General features: G+C 54.0%; 3 protein-coding genes across 6 annotated transcripts in view; all 3 read right to left on the bottom strand.

Annotated features, from left to right (window-relative positions):
- Positions 1-19,162, bottom strand: part of HOXD3 (homeobox D3) — a 32,768-nt gene extending 13,606 nt beyond the window's left edge. The window contains exons 1-2 of one of the 3 annotated variants that reach the window (XM_075093539.1): positions 18,465-19,162; positions 10,253-10,279 (exon numbers count right to left, since the gene is read on the bottom strand). The gene's annotated coding sequence lies outside the window, so the exon portion shown is untranslated. Of the gene's footprint in view, positions 1-10,252; positions 10,280-11,541; positions 11,559-18,464 lie in introns of those variants that run through there. The other 2 variants (XM_075093542.1, XM_075093540.1) reach the window with 2 other exon arrangements.
- Positions 1,810-7,993, bottom strand: HOXD4 (homeobox D4). Its single transcript, XM_075093543.1, has 2 exons — positions 5,728-7,993; positions 1,810-5,324 (listed from the first exon to the last, which is right to left on the bottom strand). Exons 1-2 carry the CDS (start codon positions 6,137-6,139, stop codon positions 5,020-5,022), a joined length of 717 nt encoding a protein of 238 aa, XP_074949644.1. The 5' UTR covers positions 6,140-7,993; the 3' UTR covers positions 1,810-5,019.
- A 2,979-nt stretch (positions 19,163-22,141) lies between the features above and the next one.
- HOXD8 (homeobox D8) lies at positions 22,142-24,474 on the bottom strand. Of its 2 annotated transcripts, XM_075093538.1 has the most exons (3): positions 24,010-24,465; positions 23,583-23,730; positions 22,145-22,996 (listed from the first exon to the last, which is right to left on the bottom strand). In XM_075093538.1, exons 1-3 carry the CDS (start codon positions 24,421-24,423, stop codon positions 22,701-22,703), a joined length of 858 nt encoding a protein of 285 aa, XP_074949639.1. In that variant the 5' UTR covers positions 24,424-24,465; the 3' UTR covers positions 22,145-22,700. The 2 variants fall into 2 exon arrangements, with proteins under 2 accessions (XP_074949638.1, XP_074949639.1); XM_075093537.1 differs by having other exon boundaries at positions 22,142-22,996; positions 23,583-24,474.
- Positions 24,475-25,374: the final 900 nt, after the last annotated feature.

The raw sequence follows: 25,374 nt of genomic DNA, 5'->3' as shown, positions 1-25,374 counted from the left end.
CGGCGCCGGCTCCGTCCCCGCCACTACCCCGCTGCCCGGTCGCGGGGCAGAACCCACGGCGCCGCTTGCAAAGGAGCCGAGGGCCTTTTCCCGCCGGTGGCACAGGCAGCGCCTGTCCTGACATCCTCATTGTTCCTTCCGCGCCGCTCCGCGCCTCCCCGCGCAGTCGGCCGGGCTCAGCGCCGCCGCCCCCGGGAGGCGGTGGGTCGGTCGGTCGGTCGGTCTGTCGGTCGGTCAGCCTGCCTCCTCCGCGGGGCTCCGCGGCGCTCCGCGCTCGCCCTCTTCCCCCCGCTCCCTGGGAAGCAAAGGTCAGCGCTTGCGCCCGGTCCGGCTCCCGGCCGCTGCCGAGCTGGAAATCAGGAAGCGCCGTGCCCTATTTGTCAAGCGTTTGACAGCTGAGTTCATTAAGGCTTAAATAAGAAGGAATAAAAGTAAAAAATATTTACGTACCGAGCGTCTCTTTTTCGGCAGCTACCAAAGAGCTAGGTGCGCGGAGAGAGGGACTGCACCCTTTGTATATTATATTCTTGAGATCTCTTCAGTTTTCAAGTCTGATAGAGTCCTTTGCTTGGCAGATTAATGACGACTCCGTGTTTCTTAAGGGACGTGCTGAATTAATTATTTCGCAAATCACGTGGTCAGGACTTGTAGAAATCTATTCTTATCATCTTCCTTGCACTTTGAAATTCTGCCTGTTATGACTGTTCCTAGCAAGATTATTTTGGTCTCTAGGCTTGGGGGAAGAAGGAAGGGGGGGGGGGGGGGGAAAGGAAAAAGAATCAGGGAAAAGGGCTAACAAACATGGCCGTTGGAAGCGGTGTGGCTCTGCACCGAGAGGTCCCTATTTACTGTACTGTACAGTGAGTGGGGTTTGCTATTGACTCTGCCTTTCCTCTTCATTCTTACCTTAACGACTAGTGGCGATATAATATACAGAACTGTATTGATGTATCGGGAGTTAACAGGAGGAGCCATTAAACAGGAGAGAGAGAAAGTATAATCACAAAATGTGCCTCGATATTTAAACTTAGCGAGTGTGTGCTTAGAAACGCAAAAGCACCCTCCCCTCCGTGCACTCCAGGCAGGGCACATGCCTTGTTCTGTCCACCACGCTCCTTCCCCGGGCTGAGCAAGAGCCTGTGCTTTTGGACTCGTGCCTTGACCACGCTCCAGGAGAGGACAAGTCCTCAGTGACAAATACTTATGACAAAAATAGTGCAATCGACTTCTCCTGGCCAGAGGTATATGTTGTTGTCTGAGGTGCTTTACGCAGGGGAGAAAAAATGATGTTTGCCTTAGGTGGATGGGAAACTCTCCAGGTTTCTGTTTTCTTGTGATCTTTCGTTTGTATAGGCTGAAAAAGTGAAGCCTACTGCTCAGAGAAAGCTACTCAGCGCATTTCCATTTCAAATTTCCATTTCTTTTTAAACTGATACGTTCTAGGACTCACCTAAAAGGCACACATCTGTGTGGGGATCGAGGTGACTTCAGGTGTGGCTCCTTGCCTCCCACCACACATGCATAAATCCGGGAGTCATTCTAGAAGGGCTTGTTAAATGCAAAACAGTAGCAAATGGATGACAGGCACTTTTAACTGCAGCCTAAATGTAAATATAGACTCCAGCTTGGCCTACAGTCACACCATTATGGTTGGGGCAATCAGCAAACCTGTTCAAAGGGACATTTGGAAGGATGCTATGCAGAGTCACCCATCTTTTAACACTGTAATGATGGGAGGGACCAGCATTTTCACAGAGGAGGGACCCACCTTGTAAGGACTGTTTGTTCAAGGTACAAACCAGAATCTATTTCTCTACACCTTTTATTATTTCAAACGTATATGGAGGGCTTACATCAAAACTACAGGCGACAATTAGTATAAATAACGCTTTAATCAATGGCAGCAAAACATTGGCAAAGTCTATAAAAAGCATCACACTTTGACAGAGGTGAGAGTATTGCTGGAAAAAGCGACCGTTTTACAAAGGCTCCAATGCACAACGTTTCACTCGTGATAAACAAAAATAACCAGCTTCCCTTCGTACACAAAATAACTCTGGAGGAGGGTTAAAAAACAATAAAAAATAAACCTCAGGTTTGTTTTCCACGGGAGATAACGACCAGAGGGTGCTCCTGGTCGTTATTACAGACCTTCCTCACCCTTCAGAGCATTGGCAGCTGGAAACGATTTCTTTTGGTACCTTCTGCCTCCAGTTCACGTATTCTCCGAGTTTGCAGCGCAATTACAACCATGTAAACTTACAGTGCCCCAGCGTTGCTCAAAGGGGACTTGCAAACAGGGTTGCAAGAGCAGTGCCTGCTGAACCCAACACTCGTCCTGGAGGTATTAACATTTCAAAAGACAATGAGACAAATTCTGCTTGCAGCTACATCTCTGTTTGACTTCGGTGGGCGGGGGAAGGAAATCTGGGAGCAGAATTTGGCCCTTTAACTTCGGGAGCCATCTCCGTCGACGAGAAGCACAAAGCAAGGATTTGCTTATCCAAGGCCATTATTTTCCAGAACTGTACCACAGAAGCCAAAGTTGGTAGCTCTCTCTCGAAAAACACGTTCGCCCTGCTCCCAGCCAACTTATCACAGACTTTAAGCAAACAGTGGGGGTCCGGGATTTTCAAGAGCAGCCAGAGAAGTTTTTATCTCTCCCTCTTTTTTTTTTTTTTTTTTCTTTCCTCCCCTCCTTTCCCTAGATTCGTATGAAGAGCAAAGGGAGGGCTTTGGACAACTCTGGAGACGAAAGGCCGCTACCACAGGAACCGGGTGTAACAAAACTTGAGAACTTGCCTCAGGAATTCCCTCCTCAAGCGCTGCTGCTAGCTGCTCTCCATGCCAGAGAAAGGGAAGGGTAGTTTGGGTCCAAAAGGTTAAGGGTTTAGAGGTCACTCTTCCCGGCTGAAATACAACTAATCGAATAGAAAATTTGTCCTCTGGGTGAACCTGTTCCTGCAATTTAGCCGAACTTCAGTAAAATACCTTTTCAGCTTCTCAACGTGAAGGCGTCAGAAAAAAGACGTCTTTACTATGTATGAACTCGGTGCTTTTTGTCATAGAAACAATGATGCGAATAATGCGGGAATATCCATCTTTAATATCACGACATGGAGATATTCAAGTATTGCCATGTGCAAGTCTGAGAACTGGGCTAACCCTAAGGAAGAACAAAGAGTTTTCTCCAGGCTCTAAAACAAAAGACCAAGTCTTAAAGACACTTTGCGGACTGCTAGGGATGAGAAAAGGGCAGAAATTAACCGCTGGCCACAGTTAATGCTGCCGAATACACTCCTGTTGAAAAGCTCGCCTTTTATTTTCTAATTCATTCAAGCCCGTTTTGGCCAGTGTTTTCCCGAGTGAGCCCAGAAAGCAGGGAGTCCTCGGTGGGAAGCACCCAGCCTGGAGATGGGCACCCCCTGCTCTTTCCACCTCCCTTCAGGATTTCCTTCTTTGCCCCTTTTCTCTTTAATAAAGGGATCATCTCGTTACAATTTCGATGATATGGTCCTTCTCCCAGCCTGCCCTGAGGGTACAGGAGATAAGGGCTAAGCTTTAAAACCGCCTGAGCGGAGGTGTAAGTGGCTGAGGGAGCTGGTTTGGCTGGGTTTGGCAGTTACAGCGCACTAAAACTTTGGCACGACGCAGGCAGCAGCCAGCTCTGCTCCCATCCAAGCCTTTCCCCTTTCCCTGAAAGCAGCTTGGTGAGATCTCCAACCATTCCAGTCATGTGTCGTGGTTTGCTTAAAAACAATCACTATCCTTCAAATAATAAAAAAAAATATAATAAAACAAAAACCAAACCAAACAAACAAACAAAAAACCACCAACCAACAGACCAAAATAACCCCCAAACAAAACAAAGCAGCAACCCACACAGCCTCTCTCTCTCTTGGGCAGAAATTTAAAATCTGATTGAAATAATGCATTCAGCTTTCCATTTTGAATGGCTCAGCTTATATCAGAAATTACATAAATTTTTCACTCTCGGGTTTTCTTTTTAATTTTTTGTTGTGGGGGTTGTGTTTTCTGTGGTCTTCCCCCCCCCCCCCTTTTTTTTTTTCTCCCCATTTTTAAATGAGCTATAGATGGTTTAAAGCACAGCGCTGAGCACAGCAGACTTTGGAAACAGATCTCAAGCCTGTTAGCCCTGGATGGCACACGGTAAGGAGCAGGGACGTTTGCCCTATTCACAAAGAAGATAATTCAAAAACAGGGACAAGAAAGTTGTGTACGTTCAAGACAAGTAAACATTATACATGTGTTCATGAGACTGAGAAGGAGAAATACTGTATTTCAGCTCCCCTTCCCCGTTTTTGGTTTGACTATTTTTCTTTTTATCTTCACTCTTCTACATAACAAATAAATAAATACGCTAACACTATCAGTACCTAAAATAACCCGTTTTCACTTAATTCCTATGCACATCTTCTGAGACGTTATGGAAATGAGCAAGTATTTTTCGTTACACCAAGAAAGGTATAGCAGCACAAAAAGTTCACAAATACTCGTCTTTATGTTCAAATAAAAGACTATGCTATAAATTTCCTGTCCTCAACTTGCCCAAATGCATCCTCCCTAAATTGCATGGGATAAAAAGACAATTAAAAGTAAAAATCCCAGAATAAAGCATCAAACCTTCACTTTTGAATTCAAAACTGAAACACAGGACAGTTTCATTTTCAATGATTTATTACTTTTTATGGACAGAAGGTCTCGTTTAATATTTTCCCAGTTCCCACTGCCTGCATGATGGGGTTTTTTTCCTTTTTTCTTTCTTTCTTTCTTTCCTTCCCCCTCCCCCTTTTTTTCCCTTTTTTAGGTTGTGCTAGCAGAGGCAAATAAAATAAAGTCCAAAGTAGCGTCATTTTGTCTCCTTTGTACAACAGTACCTTAAAGAAAGATGACAGTTTCTCGAGTCCTTAGCTGCTACATGCAGGTTCTGCTTGGGCAGTGTCAGTTATGTACAGTACTGGTCAGAAGCGAAGGATGAAATGGAAAATTTCACCTCTTCTACAAAGTTGTCAAGTCAGTCTGATGGTCCTTGGAACCAGTCTGTAAATGGGGGTTTGAACCAGAGGAAGAAGACCTGCCCTTCGTGTTGGGCAGTTTGTGATCTTTTTTCCACTTCATTCTTCTGTTCTGAAACCAGATCTTGATCTGGCGCTCAGAGAGACACAAAGTGTGGGCTATCTCGATACGGCGGCGCCTGGTCAGGTACCTGTTAAAATGAAATTCTTTTTCCAGTTCTAGGACTTGTTGTCTGGTGTAAGCTGTGCGGGAGCGTTTAGGTTCCCCTCCGTTGTAATTGGGATTCACTGGGAAAAAAACACGGAGAACTTTACAAAGCTAATCTTGACTTGCCGGTTCGACTTTACAAAAGAAAACCTTACGAGCTGCGAGCATGTGGCCGGGCTGGATTCGTCCCAGTTGCTTACAATGGACGGGCTGCTCTCCCCCTCACTTAAGGCAGGCACTACAGGCACAGGCAGCTAGGTAGGCTGGGAGCCTCTAGCAGGCTCCTAAAATGGAGTTTTCTCCTGCACGGCAAAGCCCCGCATGGCCAACGGCCTATTTCCTCAGCAATAAAAATTTATGACGAGTGTAATTGGCTACCTCGGCTTAAAAAGCTCGTCCCCGAGTCTGGCAGGGACTCGAGTGAGCGTCGCTGAGGGCGATCAGAAGCAGGGTAGAAGAGCAAAGTAAGAAGAGGATCCTTACCCGAGTTAACATGGACTTTCTTCATCCAGGGATAAACTACTGCTGGCTGCTTAAGTGCTGACCCGTTTGGGGGTTTGAGGGCCGGCTGCTGGCTGCAGGCTCGCGAGTTGGGCATTGGAGGCGGTGGACAATGCTCTGCTTGGCCGGGGAAGTGGCTCGCTGGGCCGGATTGCTCCTGTCCATGACCCCGCGGCTGCACGGCGGCAGAGCCTTGGGCATTGCTACAGCTAAAGGGCTGCTCGCTGTAGTTTGACCGTGGGTAGAGTCCCTGGTGCTGGAAATCAGAGCCCTGCGAGGCACTGTAGTACTCGGCCCCCTGCTCGCCTAGGTAGCTGTTCTGCAAATATTCCTCGCAAGGAGGAAATTTGGGATCCACATACTTAGAGTTCACCATATACGAACTCATGGCCATTAATTTCTGAAGGTAGAAAATACTAATTTTTCTCGTGTTGTCTTTTTTTCCCCTGCCATAGAGCCCTCCTACTTGCTGTCAACTGAATAAAGTTAGGCGGGCATGTGACCGGCCCGGCCAATGGGGAGGCGGGAGCCGATCACCGGATTTCTCCGCAGCTCAGCATTTCCACCGATTTCACTCAATAATATCCCTCTAACCGCGCGACCCCCCTCTCCGGCGGGTCGCACCCCCCGAACCAGGTACCGGAGGTGCGGGGATGCTCCTCCCGGGGCGGCGGCCGCCTCCTTGGCCGGCAGGTAGGGCCAGCCTTTTGTCTGGGCTGGCTCCCCTCAGCCCCGAGGGGTGATGCCCCGCCGGCTGGTTTACCAGCCGCCACCGCCACCGGGGCTCGCTGCCTCGCTTTAAACAAAATATCGAAAGAAATATATGGAGCGAGGAGCCGAAGTGGGGTTAAAAAGCGGGGAACTGGTAAGGAGGCGAGGAAAAGGAAAGCCATCAGAGAAGAGGGTAATATGACGTACAATAGATCTGTTCTGTCTTTGTCTCGCAGAGGTCATCCAAAAGTTACCAGAATTTAGTTCTGCTGAATAAAATTAGGCAATCAGTAACTTCTCATTCACTTTCAAGCCTCGATATATACGTGTGCGCATACGTACGCGCGCGCACACGCAAACGCAAGCGTGTCTGTAATTCTATGCGCGTATGTACCTAAAATCACACGGATGGCAAGAAACCGTTCACTTTTAGCCACCGAAGTTCAATCAATCGAACTGAGTACGGCATTTAATTAGGTTAAAAATATCGCGGCTTTAATGAGATAAATTCGGTCTTCATTCATCAATATCATTCCTGGAGCACAAGTAAATACATTCCAGTGAGGCGAATGCTGCTTTTTCTGCTGTCGTAAATATTTTGATGCGATCTGGACCCTTGACAGGAAAATTTCGCTCACGCCTGGCAGATCTAGCTAATTTATGAGTACCTTTTAAAATATTCATTCACTGATTGGTAGATAATTTTTTTTTTCAGAAAATTTGTAACTTCTGGTGAGATTAACTGTTCGAATTCACAGTCTGTCAGTGAGAGTTACGACTGAACGACAACTGAAATTTTAAGAGACGTCCTAAACCCTAGCAAATAGGAGCGAGGCAGCAAAACTTTTAGAATTTCTGAGTGTTCAGCACGCACATGCCTTTTGATTCCGCCAGTATTTAAACTTCTAACCATTTGCAGAAAGGTGAAGTTTTTGCATCGACCATATATTCCCCTAGAATCGAATCTGTGACTATATGAATATCACACAAATTCGGTTCTACAGGGTATATATAGACAACGTAATAACATTCTGTTTTCATCTACAATACAGCAGGTCTTTGCAATTCTCTTAGTCCTTACTGTCTTCTGAGGAATGCAAACTATCCTGCTGGGACTCAGTTCTGAAATACGGATTTGCAGGAAGGTGGGATTTCAGAAAAGACTCACGCTTGTTATCATCGCTGCAAAATACGACTCTCCACCAATTTATAGCGATGAATTTCGCCTACCAAATTCTCAGAAAGACCTGCTGCTCACTTTAAAAGCTCTGCCGTTTACGTCCTCGCTACGGAAAACGGAGTTACCGGTCAAACTGCGCTATTTACAATAATAATGGTTAAAATAATTTAGGACAGAGCCTTTATCTATTTAGGCTAACGGGAAGAGATTGTCCATAGTTAGAAATCCAACCCACCCCCCCAGAAAAAAAAAAAATCGAAACAGAAGTGAAACAGCCGACAACAGAAACAACGATTGGCGAAAAAGAGGAGATTAAAGACTGGAGTTAGTTGCTCTCGGGAAGAGGAGAGTTTCCAAATTTACCTTCATCCCATTATGCTGGTCTAGCTATTATCCCCGCGAGCTGCCTGCGAGCCGCAGCCTCGCACCCCTCCCAGGTTCTCCCCGCCGTAGCGTTTATGGTGAAGGGCAGGGCGAGAGGTCAGCCGAAATCATTTACAAACATATCACAAAGTTTCATTATTTTTACTTTGTCGACAGCGGCACACAGGAGTACAAAAGTTCATGAATTGTGTCTGACCCAGCTCCTCGCTGCTGTCCTGCGGTCAACCTCTTCTCCTTCCACTATTTAAAACAGGCACCATAAGGACAAATAATGGTGCGGGTGTGATACGTCCAACCACTGCGGAGGGCAGATTTGGGGGTGTTGCGTTTATCCGAGCGATGTGTACCGGTTTGTTTGCCTGCCTCCAACTCCCAGCTGCCTGATGGGGGGACGCTATTTTTAAACATCTGCTTTCTTAGCACCGCGGTGGTGTCTTCTTCACAGCAAGTGCAACTCGAAACGACTTTGTGTCCCTAATCTCTTTCCCCCCCCTCCGCCCCCGGCCCTGGATTATTTAAATCTCCACCCAACTATTTTAAGCAGCTCGCCCCGCTTTCTCCTCCTTTCTCTGAGGGGAGGGGGGATACCTCCCCCCGGGAGGGTTAGTAACCTCCCCCCCCGGGGTTAGTAACCCGGCTGAGCTGGCAGGGTAACACACCAACCACGGCACAGCCCCACGCCCCCCCAAACCGAGCTTGCGTTTGGGGCAGCCCCGGGAGCGGGGGAGCCCGCCGAGGGCTGCCCGGGGAGAAGGATGGGGCTGGGGAAGCAGCAGCTACCCGCTCTGCTTAATACTACACATTTTCATATTTGTTAGACGCTGTGACCTGCGTTTCACCTTATTGCACGACTTGCTCAGACAGGTCAAAGCCAAAGAGTTATTGATGAACAAAAGCGTTATATATTCACCTCCTGTTCAACTGCCCATACAGAATGCTTTTGATCTATCGGGCTTTTTGTATTCTGTTTCATAATCAGTATGCTAAATGTACGTTGGCAGAAAACAAGCAATCCTACATTTAGGGCCGGCCCTGGAATAAAATGCCAAGGGCATCTACATAGCGCAGGGCTGAGCTACGGGGGGAGGAAAGTTACCTATGGAACACAATTAAAACTGCAACGCTGCAGGCGATTCTTTAGTTCGTATTTAAAGGGCTCGAAAACCAATATCTCATCGTAAGGGGAAAGAGAAGGAGAAGCCTGGCACAAGCAGTGAAAGATATTATTTATCAGCAAGCAGGGAGAGGAAACAGGGAGAAATGCAAACAAACACAGCTCCGCTCCTCTGTATGCTCCCGGTCAGAGCTGGGCTGGCAGAAGCAGGGAGGGCAATGTATATGTACCTAATGAATGCATCTCCAAATACCGCAGGCTTTCTTCTCCTCCTTGAGAGACAAGCCGGTCTCAGCCTGAAGCACCAGGACTAATGCACTTAGATCCTCACTGCAGCCAGAAAGGGTCAACAGCATTTCCTGCTACACACCGATCTGCCGCCCTCCGCTCCGTCCCCCCAGCGCAGCTCATGCGGGACCATCAGGGATGCAAAAACCCCTACAGTAAAAGGTTGCCCTCCTAAGCTCAGGCACCCATTCCCGCCCGTGCCTTCAGGGCATTTAAACCCACGTTTGACTCTCCCTTGTCCGCAGAAACCTCGCACCAGAGGAGCAGCGCTACCGCCCCGCACGACCCGGCTGCATCGTGGGCTGCCCCGGCCAGCGAGCGCTGCCAGCCTCCAGAGCCCGCCGCCTCCTCGCTCCTTCACCAGGCTATGCCGCACGAGGTTAACAACAGAGAGCAGGCACAACTCTACTTTCAATCCCGTCTGGAGAAAAGGGGGGGAGTAGCCAAGGTTATGAGGCGCTGGGACACAACGTGGTCCGTCCGGGCTCTGCACGGGGAGGCGCTGCACAGTCCCGCCGAGCTAAAATGGAAACGCTGCTAATTGCTTCAGAGTGCTTAAGAGCAGGAGGACACCTGTACAGCCCTACAATAAACCCTGAGGAGCCTGCACCTCTGTTTTGAACGCTAGCCAGGATTATGACACCGTACCACAAGCCGTCTCTACAACAGCACAAGGGACATCACATGCTGACACAGTCTTTTCTCTCTCTCTTTTTTTTTTTGGTAGCAATATTCAGCAGGGATACATCAGTTTTAATTCTTCCAGTCTGAAGGGAAAACACAGGATTTTCAAGCATCTCAAACTCCATAAGAAACAAGAGGTTACTTACCATGGGTGTCCTTCCATGCTGCCGAACCTGTTGCAATAAAAACGTTTGTTACTGTTGTATTCCACATACGGGCGATATTTCTGAAGAACAGTTACAGACCACGTTTGATAGATGAAGGCAGAGAGGAGCTGGTGGTAAATCCTGTGAGCAGCGGAGTGGTGGGGTGGAAGCCCCTTCTGAATGAGGACCACGTTGCATTCAGGCAGTTTTTTATGAGCACATGCTTCCCCTGTGTCCAGGGTGTGATCTTTCACTTTTAATATTCATAGTCTAGATTTTATACTGGAGAATTTCTAAAGGGCTGAAAAGTCAGACCTCCCTCTTTCACTGATGGGAAAAAAAAAAAAAAGAATAACAAAGGCCTTTTTTGTTGTTGTTGTTTTTCTGTGGCAATCCAGTCACTTACAAATGAAATATTCAGATCACCTTTGCTAAACCATCACCCATAAAATGTCACAATATGCCATGCAGCATCGCATCCATGCTGAGCACAGAAAGAACTACAGTTTTATAAGAACAAATCTCGGATTACTCTAGGATAGGTCCCCTTTAAGATCACCTACTTAACCAAACAGTAACCACAAGACATGCGTCTTTGTTTGCATTATAGAAGGACGAATTTGACTTGAACTTTCCTTCAAATCTTTTAATAAATACGTTCAAATATCACAGCAAGGAAAACAAAATCACGCGCTCAGCCTAATGCTCCTGAAAAGCATCGTATCTTTTAGAGTAAAATACTAACACTGGGGTTTTCCTTTCTGTAAGCGATTTTTCACCCCTTCTCTTGCCTCACTACGGTATCTTGGAGAGTTATTGCATTACACACGGAGCAATTGCCTCGGTATCAATAGTTCAGTAGGTAGAGCTTCCCAAGGCTGTTTTTGTTAAAAAATATTTTTTTAGCTCTGCCCACTTTTGATAGCACTCAGAGCTTGCGAGGGCAGTGGAATAATATCAGCATTTCGGCACTAAGCATTCCCTTAGCGTTCTTTTCCTTTCTTTTTTATCCATTTTTTAATCCTTTTGTTTTGTTTGGTTGTTTTGTTATGAAAAAGGTTAGCTTCCAATAGGATGTCCCAATAAATTCAGACCCTTCAGGCGGGGAGCAGCCCGCTCCTCCCGGCGCTGCCCTGGCCACCTGAGTTCTACCTGTCCATCTTCCCCAGCAGAGCTGTTCTGCACTGCAGGGCAGAGCAGCGCTGGTACCCCACTCCCACGGAGTTTCCAGGGGCACGGCGAGAGCCCGGTCGCGGCGGCGGCGGTGGGGAGGCTGGTAGCGGACTTACTGCGCGCTGCCCCCCCGGCCGGGGGGACCCGGGAGCAGAGGTGCCTGCACGGCCGCATTCCCGCAGACGGCTCCCTGCTAACACTTTCCCGATTACTGCTTCCAGGAACGAAAGCATCTGCACTTGTATGCTCTTAAACTAATTTATGGTGGGAATTATATTTTGGCTTGTCAACTCTCAAGCCATAAAACAAAGTTTATTGGAATCACGTGCCTCTAAATAGCCACTCAGGACCTATCTCTGTGGAACCATAAATAACCTTCAGCTTTAAACTTTTATTCGCTAAATAAAGGTTCGCTGACTCTATCCTGCAAAACGGGACTGGGTCGGAATAGCGGGGATGGGCGGAAGGTCAGCTCCGCGGCGTTATGCCGGCCTTTTTGCGGAGCCTGCTGTAGGGAAAGCTGCTCGGGGGGAGTTAGCACTCCCACATTGCTCTCGAGAAGGGAGACGGGTGCATTCTGCCGCGGGTACCCCTCCAAACTTCTCTTTGCATCTCCTAGGGGACAGGGAAGCCCATCGTCAGAAAAAAAAAACCCACCCACCCACACACAAAAGCAACAAACAACAACAAAAAACACCAGAGATACTGCGGGGAGAGGTGAATCCCTCTCTCCCTTCCCGGGATGTTGATAGCATTTTGGTCAGGCGCCCCCGGAAAACGGGTTTGACTCGTTCACCTCCTGAGCTGTTGCTGAGGTGAGCTGTGCCAGGGGCTGCGGGCTCGCCAGGCACCCAACGGACCTCTGCAAGCGACCAAACTGTAGGAGAACAGCGAGGGCACCGGGCTTTGGAAAGGGAGAAAGTGTGAAGCCTGCCACAATGAGATCTTTGAGGACTGGAAGTATAAGGAGGGTTATAAAACAATAAAACAGCCCTGGTGTGAAGGGAGCAGGGTGTGAGTTAGCAAATGAGAATTTCAAGGAGCCCGAACACAGGAAGTCAAATGTCCCTGGCAGTCACACAGCATAAAGGAAGCCGGGCATCAGCTCCCAATCTGTCATGGCTAAGATGAGGAAGTCGAAGCGGCTAGCAGCTCCTGACCCTTCCAAGGAGGGGCTTGTCCCTTTCACAGAGGGCTGGGAGCCGCGTCCGCCCCGTCGGGGACCGGCGGCAGGCAGAGGGGACCGGCCGCTCCCCCGGCCCGCGGCTGCGGCTCCGCGCAGCGGCTCAGCTCTGACAAGCGAGCCTGCTTCGGCTCCTTGCTGCGTGCTGGCACCAGCTGGGTGGTGCCTGCCTAAGGCCAGAGTTAGGTCCCTCCTGCTCTGCTCTTACTTGGCCATTTCCTACCGATTCTGGCTACACCAGTTTGAAGTTGCCTCTGTGACGCAGCTTAGCTCTCGCCGTACTCCTCAGGTGGCTCAGATCACAGCTGATCCATTCGTTTTTCTCCAGAGAGCAAGAGTCGTCCTCAGCTCTTTTTCTGTTCCTTCTTTCCCACGCGGGGTTATTTCGTATTTCGCGATTTCCCTTGCTCTGTGTCAATACTTTAATCACGCGGCATCACCTTTGTGCTTTATTAATGGCCTAAGCTGGAGAATGGCTCTTTCTCCCTGTGCCCTCACCTGCCCCGGACAGCTGGCAGGGGCAATGCTCAAGGCGACATTTCAGCAACTTTATCGGGGGGCCGAGGAAAGCCAGGGGTGACCCGGCCAGGTGCCCCCGGCAGAGGGGTGGTCTGGTCTGTGTGAGGCTGACGCGTGGGTCGCGTTCAGCTGGATCGTGGCCCGTGCTGCCAGCCCCAGGCAGGTGGGGGGAAGAGCTTGACGAGGCTGTATTCCGCTCCCGGGCCTGGGCACGGCAGGCGCTGGGCCAGGCTCCGTGGCAGCCTCCCCCCAGGTCCCACTCTCCGCCCCCCCGAATGCCCCGTCCCCACTGGCCTCCGGAGGAGAGGCTTCAGCGACAAGCAGCTGCAAACTGACAGGATGCCCGTCCCCTGGGAAGGTGGGGGGAAAGACTACGGGTCGGGACATGAGGGGAAGCATGCAATGGGGAATTCCATCAACATGTGGGGAAAAGAGGCTGCGACGACAAGAACCACGACGCAGAGTCAAATGCCTTTGCCTCGGGCCTGCCAGCGGGGTACGGCAGAGCGCCGGTCCCAGGCAGGGAGGGTCACGGCTGCGCTCGAGCCCCTGTGCGGGCACAGGGAGTGTCACGTCCCTTCCCGCGTGTCTGCGATCGCTCCTTAGTGCACCTCGTGGGCAAGAGAAACTGGCGGTTTCGGGACAGGGGACTGTCCAGCAGCCCTGTTCACGCGGGTGCGGGAGGCGAGGAACCGTGGCGAGGCCGGCGGCGTGGCAGCGCTGTGGGCGGGCGCCGGAGCATCGGTCGGTCCTGGCAAACGGGGCGGGAGCGGCGTCCCGCGCCGGGCATGTGCCTTGGCTCAACTAGTCCAGGAGGCTAGGGCTGGGAAGGGTGAGGCTGTGGGATTGTGAGGAGCGATGACAGAGATTCAGCTCCCTGTGATCTAGGGGCAAGATGAATGTTCCTGCAACTAAGTAGTTTTAGTCCTGAGATTTTGAAGAGGCAATTAGGAGGATGTTCGCATTTCCTATTCTAAAATGCAGATGTGAAAGCTAACTTTGCAGCTCTGGCCAGTTCACTCTCTAGGCTTTTATGCAAGTTCTCATACTTGGGCCTGACGATAAGATGGATGGATAAGATGTGGAGTGAAGTAATCCAGTAATAATTGGTTGTCCCCTGGTAATTGTTGAGATAAAAGGGTTGGGGAAAGTGAACTGCATGTGTAAACCACCATCGCTCTCGGCGCTATTTGACGGACACGAAGACCAGCATCCTACCCCGAGGACCACACCGCCAGAGAATGATAGACTCCATCTCTGACTTTGAAGACTTACTGAGCACCTTGATAGCGTCCAACGCATTAGCCCTCCCTGTTTTTATCATAACCCCGACCTTTCAGCAGCGACCTCACCTCCCGTGCCCCCGCCGTGCCGGATGAGGGCATGCAAAGGCCCGTGCCCCGGGCAGGGCCGGCGGCGGCAGAGACCTGGAGCGGGCAGGGCAGCGGCCAGCCGCGCCTCGACATCAAACGGGGGCAGCGGCGGCAGCACCCTGGGTCCGCGGGGGAAGAGGGCGGGGAGCACGGGGCAGGGAGGGGAGGCCGGGGGCCGTGGGAGCGTCTAGTTGGGGCAGGCATGGCCCGGGAGCCGCCAGGGTCATGTCCGGGCACGGCTGGGGAAGATGAAGCCCGGAGGCAACAGGTGAGGTGGAGGCAGGGAAATCTGCCGGGCCCCGGCTTGCAGAGGTCAGGGGGGACGTGCGGGGCCCGGGGGCCCTGCCCGGGGGAAGGGAGCCAGCGGGGAGGCGAATGCGGGCCGCCACGGTGCTCTGGCACCCACATCAAAGGGGCAGGGAAGGAAGCGGTGGCTGCCCGACATCAAGGGCGGGCTGGTGACTGGGAGGGCGGCGGGGCAGCCGAGGTGAGCCCCGCCGGCACCGTGGGGAGGACAGGGAGTGCGAAGGGGCGCGCACGGGTGAGAGTAAGGGCCTGGAGACCCTGGGTGGGCGGGAGACTGCAGTGCTGGAGGTAGTGGGACAACCGAGGCCCAGCTGGGGAGGCCTCCCGGGATGTCCGAGAAGGGTGGCGGAGCCTCACCCGTGTGCCCCGCCCGCCGGTGGGCCTCTCGCGTGGGCAGGAGGGGGAGCGGCCGGGTCCGAGACCCGGGACAGACGGCGGGGGGCAGCGGGGCAGCGAGCCCCTCGCCCAGGCAGGGAGAGCGGCCAGGCTTGTCCTACAGCGCCTTCTCCTGGAAGAGGCCGTGGAGACAAAATGGCTGGTGGCGGCGGCCGGGGCCTGCCGCGCCCCCGGCGGCCGCTCCGCGCCCCGGCCCGGACGCCCCGAGGGCGGGAGCCGCGGGCAGGTGACCCAGGCCCGGGCCGTCGGGGCGGGCGCCCACCCGCGGGCAGAGGCGGCGGAGCCGGGCCTCGACGACGGGGCCGGCCGGGCGGCTGGGCTTCCACCCCTCCCCCCGCAGATCCTGCACCCTCGCGTGGTCCACTTCCCCGCGGACGATGGGAGGCTAGTGCTGGGTTTGGGCAGAGGCCGCTGCTGCTGAATGCACTTTTATTGCCTCTTGTCTCTGCCAGAGCCCCTTCCTCCGCGCCCCGCCCGGCCCCCACGACCTGCTGCAATGTTTATTGTGCCTCATCTTTTCCTTTCGCTTCCTGTTTTTTCCTCTCCCGCTCCAGCAGCATTGAGTGCCGCACTGCAGTAGAGCCGTAAATACCTTTAACAGCTGCCTGCCAACCGAGGGGTGAAATACTGTCTTTGTTCGGATTTCTTTCTGCCCCAAGCGCTCATAAAACACCCCGTGAGAATTATGTTTGTTTGGGGAAAGAGAAACATTATTGGGAAATAAACGAATCGGCGGGATTTGCTGTTCTTAAGAGCGGAAAACCAACTCGTACTTCTTCCCTCAGTCTTACGGCGTTTCCCGGGTCCGCAGTCCACATCGCCTCTCCTCCTTGCACCTTGACAGGCTTAGGGAGCAGAGTCTGCGCTTCTCCTCCAGGCAACTTGGAGCAGCTAAGCGGGATCCCAGCCTGACTTCCCAAAGGGCAGCCGGCGCCAGCGGTGCCTGGGCAGTGCCAGGGAGCGCGGGCTGCCGTTTCCTGCTGGTTATTTTGTGGTGTTGCTCTTTTACTGCCCGTGCGTCAGTAAAGTGTGGGCTGCGGATCGGCTGCTTCCTTCCAACAAAAAAATTGAGATGAGTCATAAATTCTGTCGAACAGGTCGGGAAACGAAGCAGGTGTGAGAAATGTGAATATGGATTCTGTATTCCGAAAATTACAGCAGCCGACACATCTACACACGTACAGGGCTCACGTTATATAGGTGTATGAATATATATATAAATACAGCCCTCATATGTGCCATATGTATAGAGACACATACATACAGAGTTTGTTAGGAATACTCACACACATAGGTATATTAAAGAGATTTAAGAGCATACATATACCTAGGTGTGCTTCAATGTTAATGTAAGAAATTAAAGAAAAAAAAAAAAAAAAAAAACCAAAGAAAAGGAGAAAAAGCAAGGGAGGAAGGAAGCCGTTTAGGAGGGGCCGAGATCCCACATAAACCAAAGGGATCATAAATGCATATGTTTATCCGTATGTGTCAGCATATGGACCCGCAGACACACACATGCACATTAGAATTCGTTAGAACATCCTGCTTTTGTTTTCTTCTTTTCCCCCAGGCTACGAATAATTCGAAAACAGCTCAAGGACGAGATTTTTCGAAGTTTCTGGAGAGGTTTTTATAGCCAAGCAGCTATAATTACTGTGTCACCTAGGAGGGAGTCTGAGAGTGAAACCTAACGCAATGCATACTTTCCAAGTTACTCTTGAAGACTGTTGCTATGTTGAAAACGATTCCTCCCAAATAATCCCCAAGTCCTTCAGCAAGGCAGGGCGGTCGGCTAGTGCAAAGAGCCAAAGCTTGAGGGAGAGGCATCCTATCGCTTACTGTAGCGGGGCTCGGGCTTGGCAAGCAGGGGAAGTGCTCGGGGGTAGATTAAAGAATAATTTCTTCTGCGGCTTCAAAATATGTACCTGGGGCACGTCCCACACCTTTCCAACCTCGCTGGATATGGTTTAATCAGGCATTTTGCTTCACCGTTAAATAAGTGGCTGCTTTTGAGGTACATGGCCGTTCGGTAAATTCCTGCAGTGCAACGGCACCGTGCATTCCCACAACTGACCAACGGTGTAAACACTAAATACCGGGCAGAGGATTTTCTACCGTGCATTAATATTTTGAAAATGAAGAGGAGATGTGTAAAATATGTATACATTCAAAATACTATACTGCCAAAGAATATATGTTCTACAGAAAGAAGTAGAGGTGGGGATACGAATACAGGCGTATATAGGTAGTGCAGATATGAGTACGTACACAAATGTAGGTAACGCGACCGTTCGATCTCCTCTACATATTTCAAAATAAACCTAGGTTGGTTGGTTGGTTAGTTGGGTTTTTTAGGGGTTGGTTTTTTCTTTTTTTTTTTTTCCCCGAGATCTCGTCCCCCACCTAGCCCCCCATGATTTCCACGTGGGTACGGCGCCGCGCTGCGGGGTGCGCTCCCGGCCGTGGCTCCGCGCAGCCCGCCCCCGCACCGCCCGTCCCGCAGGAGCCCGGGGCTGGGGCGGCTCCGGCTCCAGCTCCAGCCGCCTTCCCGCTGCCGAGCCCGTCCGTGTGCCTCCCGCCGGGCCGATGGGAGCCGCAGCCCTGGCTCGGGCACGGTACGGCGGGAGGAGGATGAGCTAAACCGCGCCGGTGAGGCGGGCGGGGACTCCCGGGGCTGACCCAGGCACAGCCCCCAACCCGACCGGCTCGGCGGGGCCGCCCCGCGCCCTCCGCCCCCGCGGGAGCACTGACCCCCCATTCTCCTGCGAAAACACCTGTTAAGCTTTAAAGTTACGCGAGCGCCCTTCCGCCATGGGGAAAACAAACCACTGCATCGCCACACCGCGCTTCAGGCTGGCGGGGGGGAAAAAGCACTCCAAAAAAGGCCTTTTACGGGAAGAAACCCCGCGGCAGGAGAAACGCTGCCTGCGCGCCCTGCGCCCCAGCCTCCCGCCCCACGGCGGCCCGCACCGCCTTTCCGCGCCAGACCGCGCAACAGCCGCACGCACCCCGCGGTGTGCCCGCGGCTCTTCCTGATAATAACAACAGCGATAACTGCAACAGCAATAACAGCAACCGTAGTAACAGCAACCGTAATAACAGCAGTAATAGGAACAGCGAGAATAATAGCGAGAATGAGGGGCTCCGAGGGACAGGTGACCCACCGGGCTGGGGGACAGCAGAGCCGGCGCCGCGCCGCCGTGCGGGACGGTGCGCGGGCGCGGAGGACCGGCGGCCGACTCGAGGGGAACCGAGCGCTTACCGGTTCGCGGCACTGCCCGCCTGCGGAGGAGCCTGGGAGGATCGTTGTAATCCATTTTGCGCCCGCGTAGCAATCCGTGTGCCGGAGCAGATAGCGGCAGCGGGGGCAACAAGCGGCGGGAGAGGAGCGGAGGGCTGGAGGCGGCGCGGCGGCGGGCGCGGGGCTCCGCGCATCCCCCCGCGGGCGCGGGAGAGCAGGCGTCGCGGGGCCGGGGACGTGTCAGCGCGGCGGCGGCGGGACCGGCCGCGGGTTTCGGGGAGCGGGACACAAACATGAGGGCGACTGCCATACACCTCAGCCTAGACAAAGGTTAGGAAAAGAGGGGCTGAGGCTCTCTGAAGGCAGAATGCAGGGGGAAAATCGCCAGGGAAATCAGGAAAAGGCCATGAAAGCGCTCGCTGCCTGCACATGACCAGCCGCAGCCAATGACGAGCCCAAATAGGTCATAAAAAGGTCTATTACCAAGTTGTAAATTTTCTTCAAACAAAAAGGAATTTACTGCAATTCCTTGCGGATTTTGCACATACTGCTTCCCAGCGCCATGTTTCTTTCGCCTGCGCGCTGAGCTTTTGCTGAGCCCCCGGTCCCGCCTGCCCGCGGCCTGCGCACCCCGGGCGCGGTGGCGGGGCCCCGCGGGCACGGCCGGGCGCGGGAGATCCGCGGGGCGAGACCTCGCGCAGCGGCCGCGGAGCCGCACAAAGTGTGGGGGGGACGGGTCACCGCGCTGTGCCGGCGGGTCATGTCTTGCCCTAAGGGGGCTTTACCCGCATTCCCCCACCTCCCCCCCCGCCCCGCCCTGCCGGGCCCTAAAAGAAACCACATTTCCTTTAGCGCCCACTACTGAAGCCGAAGCCGTCACCGACCTAAAAATAGTCCAAGCCGCTTCCCCAGCCCCAAGCGTGCGGTTCCCACAGGTTGCGCCGGGCGCTCTCACCGCGCCCAGGCTCTCCGCAACGCCCCCGGGCCGGGCGGCCCCTGCCCCTGCTGAAACCTCCCCGGGGCCCTCGGACCTGCGGCACCGACAGGGAAAACCCCATTTTTAGAAAGTGCTTGGAAAGACTAAAACCAGGCCCATGTCCACAGGGAATGCTCGGCTTGGAGACGGATTATTGGGGGTGTTTCTTGCTCAATTATTTGTTTCGGGGAACAGACAAGAGTCCCCCGTCAGTGGCCTCCGTGATGATCGCACCCGCCTCGAAAATCGAGCTAACAACATTAAACACTCCTAAAACGGTTAAAATCTTTTTTAAAACGCTGCTTCAGGCGGTTACACACCCGTGAATATCACACCCGTCCCTGGGCCGAGCCACCGGCACCTTTCACCGTGGCTCTGCAGTACCCACGGCCGCGCAGAGCTGCTCGACGTGGGGACGGAGGAATTCCGCGGAAACCAAAGGTGCGGTATATCCGCGCTGCGGCTGGCACGGGCGGGCCCTTGCCGCCGCTGCAGCTGCCACCCGCGCAGCTCCGTCTTTTTCCTGCCGAAATACCGCTACTTGCTCCGGAGATCGATAGCTTCATTTTACCGGGGGTTTACGGACCGCCCGGGCCAATTTCTGGCTCGCTTTGCTGTTTCTTTTTCTTTTTCTTAGCAAGACTTCAAGACAAGGGAGAGATTCAGCTACCGGGCTACGGGGCGAAATACCTTATTAGCTACAGGGTTTTTTTCTCTTATTCTCAATAAATAGGACAGGGACGATCCCAGTTACCACTAGGCCTTCGCAAATGATGTGTGCACAAGGAATTCAGTTTTTGCCTGCGTGGCCGCGTTCCCAGTCAGTCCAAGGAGAGCGACGCTAACGGAAACTTCGTCAGGAATATTTTAATTTTATTCTCTTTGTCTGGAAATTAAACCCAACTACGGCAGCAGCTCTTTCCCGGACAAATATTAGCTTAGGTAGGGCTCCGCTGGGATGCGAAGGTCTCCGTGATGCGTTTCCCCCGCAGGCAGCCCGGGCTGCAGCGGCGGCCGCAGCAACACGGCTTTCCCCGCGGCAGGGCCCACCGGGGCCCCGCTGCACCCAGCCCCGGCCGCAAGAGCAGCAGAAGAAAAATGCTCATTCCCTGCCCGGAGACCCAACGTGCCGGTGCCTCTGGCAGCGGGTACTATTTTGAAACGCCAGTTGTTTTGGGTTTTGTGTTTTGTTTTTGGTTTGTTTTTTTATTTCCACGCCAGGCGACTGGGTTTCATTAAACCTGCCGTTACCAGCCCCACATCCTTCCTGGACACTAGGGATACCGGTGTATATATGCAAATACATGCAGCAAATATTTCCTTCACCGCTTTGCTGCAGTTTCTCCGCGTTTACAACCTTTAACCAATTACGCGATTAAAATAAACCCAGAACAATAGCTCCGCTTGCTTGTGCCTCCCTCTAGAGCTGGCGCTTTGCAGGAGTGGAAGCATGCAGGGCTCGGTGGCGGGGAGGGGGGAAGAGGAAGGGAAACGAAATGAACTAAACCCGCCGTACAAATCCCGACCCCGGGGACGGCGGTTCCCGCCGTGCCGGGCCCGTCGCGGGAGGGGACCGGTGGGTGCGGGGAAGGGCCCAAGGCCGGCCGGGCATGGCGGCGGCCGGCACCTCCCAGGGCTCCTGGATGTGAGTTTCCGAGCGGGACCCCGGCTCGGTGTCTGTTCCCTCGGAAGGACGCTCGTTTCTTGGGCAGATAATATCAATTTGTGGTGTCTGTCGCGGCGGCTGTCGCGTCCCTGCGCTTCCCTTCAAGGGGCCGTCATTCACAGGGGCGTGAGGCGGTGGGGAAAAAATGACGCAGAAATCTTGGTTGGGATTTATACCTCATACCTCAGCCCTCTGCCTGCTGTTCCTAAAAAGGACTGCTCTCGGCCCTCCTCTCAGATACCGCGGGCCGCGGGACCCCGCCGCGGAGCGGGAAAGGGGAGGGAGGGGACAGGGGGAGATAAATTAAACCGTTTTACTGATCAGAGCGGACTTCTCCCGTGGCTGTGACAGGCTCTGCCCTCCCCGGCTGCGGCCTCCGCTAGGAAACGCACCCAAACCGTGCTATAATATTCAGGGGGAGAAATGCCCCCTTTTTTCCCGTTTACGCGTGGTTTGGGACCAAATACAATTACAGCCCCACGTAAAGGCCGCGAAACCTTTGCATTTCTCTCCTCGTCCGCCATCCGCGGGGAAGGCTAGGCCCGGTTTAGCCGCGGTTTGCGTGGCGGGGCTGGAAGCCCCGCACCGGTGGGGTGCAGACCCTGGGGCCGGCGGGGGCCGGGCGGCAGCGGGCGGCTCTGCGGGGTGAAGGGCCGTGTTTGGCGGCAGCGGCTCCCCTGCCCTGCCGCCCCGCACCCCGGGGGGGCCAGGACGAAGCGAAGGCAGGGCCCAGGCGCACACGTCGAGGGGTCCCCCAGGGCCCGGTCAAAGCGCTGGCTTAGCCCGCTGGTGCGGCCGCACTCCCCGCGGGCCGCCCCTACGAGCCCGGCCCCGCAGAGCCCGCGGCTGGAGGCCTCCGAAACATCGGTGTCGGGGGCAGGGGGTGCAGGGGACAGAGCATGAAACCCAGGTTTTGTACCCAATGTGCCATTCCCAGACCCCACAGAAACACCCAGCGTCGGAGAAAGGACGGGGGCAAGGTGCAGGAGAGAGTTAGTCCAGACCGGGAAGGCTCTGAAGGTTACTGGAACGAGTGGATTGCAAAAAGGATATCGGGAAACAGATACATTCTTTATTTGAATAAATTTGGTTTATTTTAATCAAATATCAATAGTAGAAGGTTAAGTATATTTCTAAGATCTTTTCTTCAAATTTATTAAATTTATTTAATTTACTTCAGATAAGAACAAGAATTAAAATAGTACAAGTGCACTTGTCTTGATTAATAAAGCATTGTTAAATGTCTTGCTTATTGGTGCTTATTATTAGGAAGTTAATGTCGTTTCCCGCAATCATCGTCTCTTAAGATTGAAAAAAAAAAGTATTTATATGTATATTTAGAAATGTATTGCTACAAACTCTGTATCAAATTTCCAAAAGAAGTAGGTGAACTGTTAAATCTAGAGATTGTTCCGGATACGGTTAAAAACAAAACAAAACAAAACAAAACCACAAACAAGTGAAGCACCCGAAGCAGAGAAACGTCAAGCGGAGGGACACGGGGTCGCCCGTCCCACGTCCCGCAGGACCACGTACAGGGGGAGACGGGCCGAGACGTCGTGCTATGGCGCTGGTTATTTTTTATAGTCTTTCACAAAGGCTTTTAGGGCAAAATTTAATTCGTCTGGCCTTCAGCTCTGTCTTCTTCCAGATCATGTGCTTCCTTTTTGGCCTCCCCTTCCTTTCCCTCCTGTCTGGAAGCGGGGAATTTGTCCTTGTTGTTCTCTTTTTTCCATTTCATCCTCCTGTTCTGAAACCAGATCTTTACCTGCCTCTCGGTGAGTCCTAGTGCGTGGGACACCTCGATCCTCCTCTTCCTGGTCAGATAGGGGTTAAAGAGGAACTCCTTTTCCAGCTCTAGAGTCTGGAATCGGCTGTATGTTTGTCTTCCTCTCCTCCTACCCGGCGCTGCTGTTTAAAACAAAAACAGAGGGGTTTGGAGGCTCGTCCAAAACAAGGCGCAGGCAGGGAGCGAGGGCTCGAGTCCCTCTGGAAACCCCTCGAGAGAAGCCCCGCAGCAACGCCGGGAGAGAAAGCAGAGGGCACGGCGGGGTCTAGAGCCGTGCACATGAGTGCGGGAACAACAGCGATAGCAGATGCACGAAGCGCCTCGGCTCTCCTCCCGCATCGGGGTTTACGGGAGCGAGTTTACGGGGTCACTTTATGATCTGGTAACTGGGCCCCCCCGGCCCTGCACCCCTCCCTGTCCGGCAGCGGCAGCGGGAGCCGGGAGAGCGTGTCAGCTGCGCCTCCGTGTCCCAGAGGCGACTTTAAGGCAACTCTTGGGGTGGCAGCCGCCTTCCGCGGAGGTTTCTGCTTGCTTACTGTATCGCTTTATTACCGCAAGCCACCGCGGTGAGAGGAATCGCGGGGAGAGAGGCAGGGAGAGGGGGAGGCAAAGGCAGGGAGCGAGAGGCAGCGAGAAAGAAGCGGGAGGAGGAAAAGAAAGTTTCAAACTCAGACGTGAGATGGAAGCAAATTTTTGATTGCGTCCAACCTTGTGGTCTCATCCAGGGAAACATTTGAGCAGGAGACGAGCTCTGATTTAAGTGGTCTGGTTCCTCGCCAATATTAGCACTGGACGATTTACAGTCAGGATATTGTACCAGCTCGGCCTCTTGCTGTGTCGTAAAAATCTGCTGTCTCTGTAAGTTATCGTATCCGTAAAATTTAGCGGGCTCCCCGTGACAGGTAACCCCGCTGCAGGGGGCAGGAGGCGGAGGCGCGGCGGGGGGAGGAGGAGGAGGCTGGTAGGCGGCCGTGGGGCTCCCCCCGGCCGGGTGGTAAAAGTCCGCGGCCGCGCCGCCGCCGCCCCCCGCCCCGCCGGGCGCGGGGTGCGGGAAGCCGCCGGCGGCCGCGCCGTTCCCGTAGAGCAGGGCGGCGGCAGCGGCGGCGGCGGCGGCGGCGGCGTGGCGGCCGCTCACCTCGGGCGCGAAGTGACAGTCGTAGTACGGGGGATTGATGGCCTCCCCCGCCGCCGCCGCCGCCGCCGCCGCCGCCGCCGCCGCCGCCGCCTTGTACTTGGAGTACAGCGGGTTGACAAAGTAGGAGCTCATCGGGGAGGGGGCAGCGGCGGGCGGGGGCGCGACGGGGGCGCGGGGCGCTGCTCCCGCCGCCGCCGCAGCCGCCGCCGCCGCCGGTGCTTCTACGCCGCGCTCATGCCGCCGCCGCTCGCCAGTGCGCTCCCCGCTCCTGCTCTCCGTGTATGCGGTGACCAGGACTGGAATATAATCGCTCTCAAAATGACCTGCCTCACTGCTTTTACTATTTCCTATTAGGCACACAGCAGCCCGCGCACGCACACGCGCACACACACACACACACACACGCACGCTCATGAGCTCAGGGGGGACTTTTGGCTTCAGTTTACATGTGCCGCTCCTCAGGCGAAAAAAAACCCGGCCCAGCCCTGCCCGGATCCACCCCAGCCGCGGCGCCCCCGCTCCCCCCCGCCGGTGCGCGCTCGCCAGGAGCCGCCGAAAGCCCCGCCGCGGCGGGGCGCGGCGGCCGCGCAGATCCCGCGCGATAACCGCGGGCGCGCTGCCCGGGGCGACGCCGCCGGCCCGCCCTGCCCAGGACCCGGGGCCGCGGCTAGGCGCCGAAGCGCGGCCTGTACGGCCGGCCGGGAAGGGCAGAGGCCCGCCGAGGGAGCCGAAGCCCGGCGCGGGGAGCCGGGGGTGCCGGCGAGGGTAGCTGGGGGGCCCGAAGGGCGGCAGCCTGCAGTGGCCGGGCTCCAGTGCCAGCGGGCCCTGCGGGGCATTTCCTTGCAGGCGAGCAGAGCCCTGGGAAATGAGATGCACATTTACCCTTGACGCCGTGCACGCATGGCTGAGGCTCCAGGTTAATTGATACTTAATGGAAATCATGCCTATGAATATACTTTCCATCATTTCACCCTTGGTGGACGTCATTACCCAAGCAGAGAGAGAGGGAGGAAAGAAGAAAAATAATTGTGTGGGTGAGCGGTTAGCACCGCTCGGGGACGCGGTCCGAAATAAGCGAGCCCTGTTCTCCGGGAGGAAGGAAGGAAGGCGCTGCCCGGCAGGCTCGGCGCTGCCCCGGCTCCTGGGGCCGCCCGCCCCCGCGGGGGGAGCACGGTCCGGCCGCCTGACCCGCTCCTCGCGTCCGAGAAGCGCTGTCTCCGGTCCATTCTTCCCCGCTTCGTCGTCCAGCGGGAACCAGCTTTTCGGACGGACACCCCCAGGAGCTCGAGTCCGCCCTGTTTTGAAGAGAGACGAAATATGTAGGTGAAATATAATACGGACCCCGCCAGAGCCACGTGTGACCTT

Source organism: Phalacrocorax aristotelis, chromosome 5, assembly GCF_949628215.1.
Source record: "Phalacrocorax aristotelis chromosome 5, bGulAri2.1, whole genome shotgun sequence".
NCBI lineage: Eukaryota > Metazoa > Chordata > Aves > Suliformes > Phalacrocoracidae > Phalacrocorax > Phalacrocorax aristotelis.
The sequence above is the reverse complement of the archived record's forward strand: the minus strand, read 5'-3'. Positions and strand labels throughout refer to the sequence as shown.